We start from the raw sequence: 8,864 nt of genomic DNA, 5'->3' as shown, positions 1-8,864 counted from the left end.
GCAGAAATTGAACTCATGCTGAAGTGGCTTAAGCTTCTCAGTGCAGTGCTTTAACCTGCTGCGCCGCCAGGGAGGGCCAACATAGGTATTGTTTTAAGTAAAATGGCACAATGTTGAAAACAGACTCTGGAGCTGCCTGCCTGAGTTTACATTGCAAGCCTTACTAGACTCACATGCGCAACTTCTGTGTTTCAGTTTCTTGGTCTGGGGAAAAAAAGTGGGGGAGGAGTATCAGAGGGAAGGGAGGAAATATAGTGTCTACCTCATGGAGTTCTGAGACCTACTAGAATTGATATAGGGAAAGCAGAATTGATAAAGGGAAAGCATGAGAACAGTCTGGCTGGGAGTCCGTGCTCTATCCATGTTGCTGTGGTTATAGCATAAGGGCGAGCATGTGGATCTTCTGCTTCCCAGGCATCTCAGCTGTATCTTGACTGGCTTAGAAGTTGCAAACTGCCCACCTATCTAGACCTCAGCATATTGTGTGTCCTCATAACAGCATGATCAGGTAGGCCACGGGGGAGCACCTTCTGTCAGGAAGGCTACCATGCTTTCCTGTCTTTGTAGCAAGTTATGCAGAGTGCAAGCCTAGATCCTGGAGGACTCTTGCAGTTTCTTCTCCAGTCCACCTCATCTTTTCATCAGAAAATAGGCAAAACCCTAACAGAGACATCAGCATGTCCAGCTTGGACCCTTACAATTTAATGCCAGTTGTATTTGGAAGCATCTTCTTCCTCTGATATAACTCTCCTCCTCTCAGTTTTCAGATGAGGAGACATGGACCTGGGAAAATGGAAGTGCTAAATTCACACGGTTAGTTACTGACGACTGACACAGAAGCCAGAGCAGTCACAGTCAACCATAACTGAGAGAGTTTTGGATCAGACTTAGTGTTGAGTGCTCCAGTCATAGTTTCATCAAATACCTGGCTGACTGGGCAACTCACTGGACTTCTCTGTGCCTGTGTCCTTCATCTAAATAGTCAGAAATAGGCTGCAATGTGAAGTAGGCCTTTTCTTTTTCTTCTTGCTGTTTGAATCCTATATCCCAAGAACCAGCTCTGATTTCTCCTCATCTGTGAAATTTTTGTCTATACTGAGCCTGTAATTTTTCTTGCCTCCTGAGTTAACAAACAATATTAGCTATGTCTTTTTCTTTTCTTTCCTTTTTTCTTTTTTGGACTCTTATCACACTGTAAATGCTCTGTATTTACTAGTCTTTTATTGCTGTGAACAGATTATAATCTTCTTAAATCTTTTTCTTCTCTAGCCTATCACTTTGACATCTTTATGCTTCTGGCATATTGTAGATGGTTAGTTATATTTTTGGTCTTTCAGATATTTGGTTTATGGAAAGGAAGGAGAAGACTGAGACATGATCACCATCAAGATATGTAAACTTGAGATTCCCTTTGAAACCTTTAGGTTAGGTGAAACGTTATGTTGAGAATAAGACAGGTCACTCTGAAACATATCACTTAAAATGTAACTGGAAAGCAGGCCTAAAATTATTTTATTTTTTAAAAAAGATTTATGTATTTGTGCATACAGAGTTTGGGTACAAGCCAGAGGTGCAGGGACCATGAGAGGAGTCACCAGAGACAGAGTGGGGAGCAGAACAGGCAGACTGATGAAGTACACTGCTGAGGGGAGCAGCGGGTGGGTCAGGAGAGGTCTGCTTTGCCATGCAGATCACCTCCAGGGTGGGGGATTGAACTCTCACTGAAGTGTCTGCTGCCAGCTTGCAGTACTGCGTTCTTACCCACTGTGCACCAGGGAAGGCCAGGCCTAAAATTATTAAATGTACCCTACTTAGAAATGACCAGGTGATACTGACTCATTTTCAAACTTTTTACCCCTTTGTCATCATGATAGCTACACAGCAAGATGCTTGGTCATGTTCACGTTATTTTTATAATTCTCTCAAGTAAGTTTGTTTTTTTCTTCCTCATTTTCCCCACATGCAATGTAATGTTTGTTGACTCCTTGTTTATGTTGATAGGCAGAGGATGCCATTGCTGCCCAGCAGGGCTTCTAGCTAGTTATTAGAAATTTGCTGTTTGATGGAGTCTGTTATGCATAAGTAGGAAGGATCCTAAATGATTTGCTAATACTGTATGTGGAGTGCACCTTGAGAGGTGCACTCAGATTGGGAATCTGGAAGTCACCACTGAGAAGCTAGATTTGGAGGTTTGAGTGGGGGGCAGAGGGCTTTTCCCAATTTTCAAAAACCAACACAAGCTTAGAAAAAGTCCTCAGGAAATGCTGTGAAAGGTCAAAATAAGTGAGCAAATGACTATTCTGCACTGATTGTCAGGTTGAAATTTAAGGTTTCATTATGAGGTAAGCTTTGTATTGTTCAGTTATCAATGACTTCTTTCATTTTTTTTTTTTTAGATTTATTTATTTGTTCATACAGAACTGGGGTACAGGCCAGAGATGCGGAGGGTGAGAGGATTCACCAGAGACAGAGTGGGGAGCAGAACAGGCAGATCGACGAAGCACACTGCTGAGGGGAGCAGCAGTCGGGTCAGGAGAGGTCTGCCATGCCAAGTGGTCACCTCCTGAGCAGGCGGGGATCGAACTCATGTGGAAGTGGCTTAAGCTTCTTAGTGCTGTGCTTTAACCTGCTGCACCACCAGGGAGGGCCCCAGTGACTTCTTTCATTTAATAGACATTACTATAACATTTACCATATGCTAGACACTCTTTTAAGCACCTTACAAATCTGAACTCATTTAGTGGTATGTGGTGGCATAGCACTATCTGAGGCACAGAAGGATTCAGTCACTCGGTGGTAGAACCAAGGTCCAGTCCTAGCTCTGGTCTCTGGTTTCACATGTTGCACTAGGTACCTGCATAGTTTTATTCTATACTCCTGCTAGCTACAGTTTTCATTTGCCTGTCAATAAATACTTTAAGTTAAAATTGTGTAGAAAGAAATTTTTTAGCACTAAAATCTTTTACAAATACTTCCACAAAAGTTGATACTTCATTTGAAAAGACTAGCATCAGAAGGAAAAAATAATTTCCTTTGGCTGTAATGAGTGAAGCCTGCCTTAGAAAGTTCCCTTTGATCAAATTTATATGCACAGATTTATTTTTGAAGGAAAAAAAAAAACCTGTAGAGACAAGGCTATTATGCAAATTGCCACTGCAGCAAAAGCTTCTCAAGAACTGTCTTTAGAAGGAAGTTGCAACCCCACTTGCTAAGTGCCCTGCTTGGAAGGGCTGAGGGCGCCCTGCTGAGAAATACTGCAGGCGGCTCTGTCAGCCTGCTGCCTGGTGCCAGTTTTGGCACAGCCCAGGAGCAACATTGTGGCAGAATGCCCAGAGATTGGATTTGCATTGGACTGGACAGGTTGGAGGGCCACCTTTCCCAGAACACTACTTGAAGGTGGTCTGAGCCTCTTTAAGCTATCTCTGGAGACTGATTTTCAAGCGTGGCAACTTTGTAGGTCATTTCAACATGGGGTATCAGATTATATACACATTGTAGATATTTTTTTGTAGGCTAGATCAACTTTACTTTGGTATCATTAAATGTTTTTAGTTATTTGAAACTATACATTGATAGGAATTATTTGTATTAAATGTAGCATTGATTTATATAATTTTAGGGAAAACTTGGGTTTTGAATTCTGCCAACGTGAGTGCAAGACAAGACTACATGCCATAAACTACATTTGTCAAAGGTCTGCCGTATACTGGGCTAGTTTATGTTACTGCATTGTTTAATTTTTACATTATCTCTACCTCTTTAAGTATTCTTAGACTCATATTGGGGGTACTGGGACTGATGCTTAGGGAGGCTAAGGAATTTGTTCCCAGTCACACAGCTACTGATACATAGTGAGGAGATTCACGTCCAGACTGGTCTGACTCCCGAACCTCCCCTCAATCTTTCTACGATAGTGGGAGACATTCCACAGTCTCCGATGGAAGGGAGTTTTTTTTGTTTTTTTTTTTTTGTAAATACACAGCAGCGTATTGAGATACACCTTTGAGCCAAGAATGGAAAACTGTGTTTTTAATATGGAGAAGAAAAGATTTGTAAAGATTACATCCCACTGCAACCCCCACCGCACCCCAGAAGTTAAGAGATTTAAATTCTGGATTTACATTGCTGGGCTAAGTATGATTATGAGCTAATGTTTTTATAGTTTATACCAACATTTCAAAAATCTTTTCCAGGTTCTCATATTTCCTCTAGGATTTGCCACATGTTAGCAATAAAGAAGATGGCTAATTGTGTTTCTTTATTCTTTCTTTGTTTAGGATGTGATAGGCCAGGTTCTGCCTGAAGCAACAACCACAGCATTTGAATGTAAGTCTGGCTTGTATACTTACTTGACTATTTCTCTCTGCAGTAATTTTTCAAAGGGTTTATGGGTTGTATTACTTTAGAAACTGACAAAAACAGATTATTTATGATCATCATGTGGCATATTTAAATATTTATAAATTAATGCAAATTTAATGATGATACTAAACTGAGTAATATTTTCTTATTTAATCATATCTTGGGTGTACATATTTCTACAATATAGCTTTAATTACCAACATGACCTTTATCTGCTCTTGCTCCTCACTGTAATAATATTACAGGACAAAATGAAACGTGTAAACTACCTGTAGGCCAATGATTATTGATTAAGAGATTTTAACCCATTGTTGCTTTAAAACAGCAACAGAGTAGAGCTTTTAAATGAACATTAGGTGAAATAATTCTTTTTTCGAGGGGGTTGTCATAGCTACTAGACGATGTGAGCAACACTTTGGATATGGAATCCTTCCCTTTCCCCACAAGCCAGTTGGCTTGGGGAGGACAGGGTGTACCAGAGAGCTGGGTTTGATGTAAACCAGGTCAGTGCAGGAGAGGGCAGGGTCTAAGTATCCTTTAGATGAGAGTTTAGTCCTTTAGCACGAGACTCTATGCTACAAGTAGGAACTTAGTACACATTGCTTGAAGATGAAGGCCACTTTTCAATGTACAAAATGTATGTTATAATAGTATACTTTTTACTTGATTTTTTTAAAGAAGATGTTTAATAACAGAGTACAGTGTTCTCTCTTAATGTTTACTTTCTTGCTGTAGGACAATTTGACAATACTTAGCAAAATGTAAAATATGCAAAACTTTCCACCTTAGGAAGCTGTCGAACAGAAATATCTGCACATATGTTGAATGATCCACAGATAAGGTACTTATTGTGGAATTATTTTTAATAGCAAATATTTAGATGTAAGCTAAATTCCTAGAATAATGGATTAATAAATGATTTCCCATAGTCTGAAGCACTAAGCAGTGCCTAAGAAGAATGAGTTAGGAAAGATATTCACCATCTATTATTAAATAAACAATCTGTATTCTGATTCTATTTTTGTAAAATATTTAATCCCTCTTCTCCTCAAGTTTATGTATCTTTTTTTAAAGATCTATTATTTATGCATACAAGAGCTGGGTACACGGTGGGGGAAGAGAATTCACCGGAGACAGAGTGGGGAACAGAACAGGCAGATTGACTAAAATAAACTGCTGAGGGGAGCAGGGAGTGAGACAGGAGAGGTCTGTTGTGCCATGTGGGTCACCTCCCTGGTCAGGAATTGAACTCGTGTTGCAGTGGCTGAGGACAGCTTTAACTCCTTGCACCACTAGAGAGGACACAAGTTTATGTATTTGTTGAGTGGCAAGAATCAGAAGAGTGTTCACTAAAGTGGTTTTGTCTGAAAGTGGACTTGGGACTGGAATGAGGGAAGAGGAGGCTGAATGAGCTATTTTTATTTTATGTATTTCTCTACTGTTTGAATAGTTTCAACAATCATTACATGTTTTCAAGGCTACTCTAAGTCAAACTTTTAAAATAATTGACCTTCTAACCACATTGAATTGTATATGCCCACTGAAGAATAAATAGTACGTTTGAAATATATGTTAGTGAACCAAACTCTATTCACACCCTTTGTGGTGACTCCTTGGGGTACTAAGATTTTCATGCATAGTCTGTTAGTTAAATCTTTGGAATACTTGCTGTTGCCACATGCTGTGCTAAGAGCACTCCATGGTTATGCCATTTAGTTTACCCATCATGAGATGCCCATGAAGTATTTTCAGGGCCCTTTATTAGATTTATTTAGTTGAAGAAAGGCTATCTCCTCTAAGCAACTTATTGAAAGTCTTACAACTAATATATGGCAAAGTGGAATTTCTTGAGTAGACACCAGAACATCCACATATTCTCAGTCACGAGACTTGTTCAGAGAGTTGTCATGATTTTTGAAAGCTCATGTTACAATTGTTCTTAAATGTGGCAAAAAAGAAGCTCATGTTGTATGTTCTACTTCTTGTGTTCAGCGTCCCCAAAGTGTTCTATCTACCTGTGCCTACTGGAGTCCAAAGTTAGGGTTCATAACAGTAACATCAGTTGTTTTACTATCTTTTATTGGTGGCCACTTCTGTAAATTGATAGTAGCTAGATTATTACTAATCTTTCCAGCTATGTAAGTTGGAAAAATTATACCTGAAAGCAAACTGAGGCTCAGAAATATGAAACATTTGCCAAAGGTAGTCAGCTACGAAATGGTGGAGCACAGATTCAGTTTTTTTTTAACTGTAAAACTTTGGATATTTCTAACCAAATGTGTTGAGTGAGGCTTATGAAGTGTGCTCAGTGCAGCTTATTTGATTATATGGGTTAATGGGTTTGTGGATGTGATGAAACAGCTTTTGAACAAATAAAAAAAATTTTAAAGACTTATTTATTTATTCATACAGAACTGGGATGCAGGCCAGAGATGCGGAGGGTGAGAGGATTCACCAGAGACAGAGCAGGGAGCAGAACAGGCAGATGGACGAAGTACACTGCTGAGGGGAGCAGTGGGTGGGTCAGGAGAGGTCTGCCATGCCATGTGGTCACCTCCGGGGCAGGCGGGAATCGAACTCATGCGGAAGTGGCCTCAGCTTCTCAGTGCTGTGCTTTAACCCGCTGAGCCACCAGGGAGGGCCTGAACAAATAAAATTTTGATCAAAGAAATATTTGTGATGTCACAAATATTTAATGCCAAAAAAAAATTTAAACTTTTAGGTTTAAGTTCTTAGAGCTATTGCTCTTCCAACCTCAACTCAAAGGACAATAGGTAGCTCTATACCATTTGTATCTGGACCAGTTTTTGGTGAACAAAACAAAATATGATAGTCCTTTGTTTTAATGCTTATGTTATTGTGTCCTTATAGATTTGAAATTCTGAGTTGATTTTTTTCCTACTGTTTCTGGATGACATTGTTTTATGGACTAAAGATCTGCACTGCAAAGGGAAAATCTGTATATGAGAGATAGTTGCAAAGATGTAATTTGGAAGCTAATTTCTGAAATTTTTGAGTTATTTTAGCAGTGGTGGGTATGATAGAATAACTTGAGTAAGTATAACTTCAATTAAAGGTACATTTATAATATATTTAATAATGAAAAGTATCCCTAAAATTAACTGACACAGCTTTCTGACAAGAAGAGATGGTGTTAATACTTAGTGACCTATGAATTAAGCAGCAAGAGAAAGGGAACTATGAAATTTCCCTGTTTTACATAAATGTAGAGAAAAAGAGGTTAGTAGTAGAAAAGAGGGGGAAGTTTACATAATCTTACAAAGTCTTCAATCCTGAGAAATACATTGTTTTAGTGCAACCCTTGGTCCCACAGCTGTGGCTAATCTTTCTGCACATTTACTGGAGCAGGTAACCATTGGGCCTGCCTTGTAGTTGGCTGTCTGTGCATGCTTACCTTGCTAACTAGATTAGGAATGACGTGGTGATAGGGCCCCTACTTTATTTAACTCTGGCTCTCTTCTTAATTAACTGTGTGCTTTGTAGGAGCCCCCTTGTTGAATAAAATGTACTGTTAAGTGTGTTCATATTCACATGAAAATTATATAATGTATGTGAGCAAAAGCTAAGTAATTTGTTGTTTCGGGTTATTGGTACTATTGTGCTGGTACAAAATAGACAACGCAGGCTCTAGATTCAAATTCCCACACTCAACTGGGGCCCACATCCCAGGGATCAGAGGATTTGCTATGGTTGCTATAGTCTTTCTGATTCTGACCTGATGGGTGGGTTTCCGTAGAGAGTTAAGAGTAGACAAGGGGTGGAAGGACCATTATGCTGAATTCACCTCTTGGATTGATGCTCCTAAATCTCTTTTTTTCTTCTTACCATCTTTTGGTCTTTCTTCCTTACAACTAGGGCATGAGCATAAATATTTTTCAATATTGTGTTGGATTTTTTTTACAAATTATAGATAACTAAAAAATTTCACTCAGCATAGAAATAAAACGTTCCCTTTCCTCTAATTTACACTTTCTTATATATTCTTCCAGAAAAAAGTCTGTTAATTTTTTCTTCTGAATTGTTACAGAAATATTAGATCTCTTTCCATCATCATCACTGCACAGATTACTTCATTCTTTTGGATGACTATAGTTTACTTAATTTTATGGCAATGACTTAATTTATTTAACTTTTTGATGAGCCATATTAAGTTTAATTTTTACCAGGTTTTGAAGTGCAAGGTTGTCTAGCATTCCTACCCCTAATACATGAGAATGGCCACTTCTCTCAGTCTTCACCCTTTCTGAGTAATAGCACTAGTTAATCCGTGTTAATTTGATAGGTGAAAAGTATTATTGTTTTATTGTTCTATATTTTATTTCTTCAGTTATAAATGAGCTTGAATATCTTTTCATTTGTATTTTGGTGATTTGTATTTGATTTCTGTGAACTATTACCTTTGCCATTTTTCTTACAGATAGTCTTTTTCTTGATCTAAGAACTTTCTAATATAAAGAAAATTGGCCCTTTGTCTTACATGT

At 38.6% G+C, this 8,864-nt stretch overlaps 1 protein-coding gene across 1 annotated transcript in view; it reads left to right on the top strand.

Moving 5' to 3' along the window:
* The window catches only part of MAP2K5 (mitogen-activated protein kinase kinase 5), a 244,151-nt gene that overhangs the window by 2,812 nt on the left and 232,475 nt on the right, over positions 1-8,864 (top strand). The window contains exon 2 of the mRNA XM_004687642.2: positions 4,278-4,326. Coding sequence (XP_004687699.1) covers positions 4,278-4,326 — 49 coding nt within the window. The remainder of the gene's footprint in view (positions 1-4,277; positions 4,327-8,864) is intronic.

This window comes from Condylura cristata, unplaced genomic scaffold (assembly GCF_000260355.1).
Source record: "Condylura cristata isolate star-nosed mole 26May11 unplaced genomic scaffold, ConCri1.0 scaffold00023, whole genome shotgun sequence".
Taxonomy (NCBI): Eukaryota; Metazoa; Chordata; class Mammalia; order Eulipotyphla; family Talpidae; genus Condylura; species Condylura cristata.
This window is presented reverse-complemented; position numbering and strand designations above follow the sequence as displayed.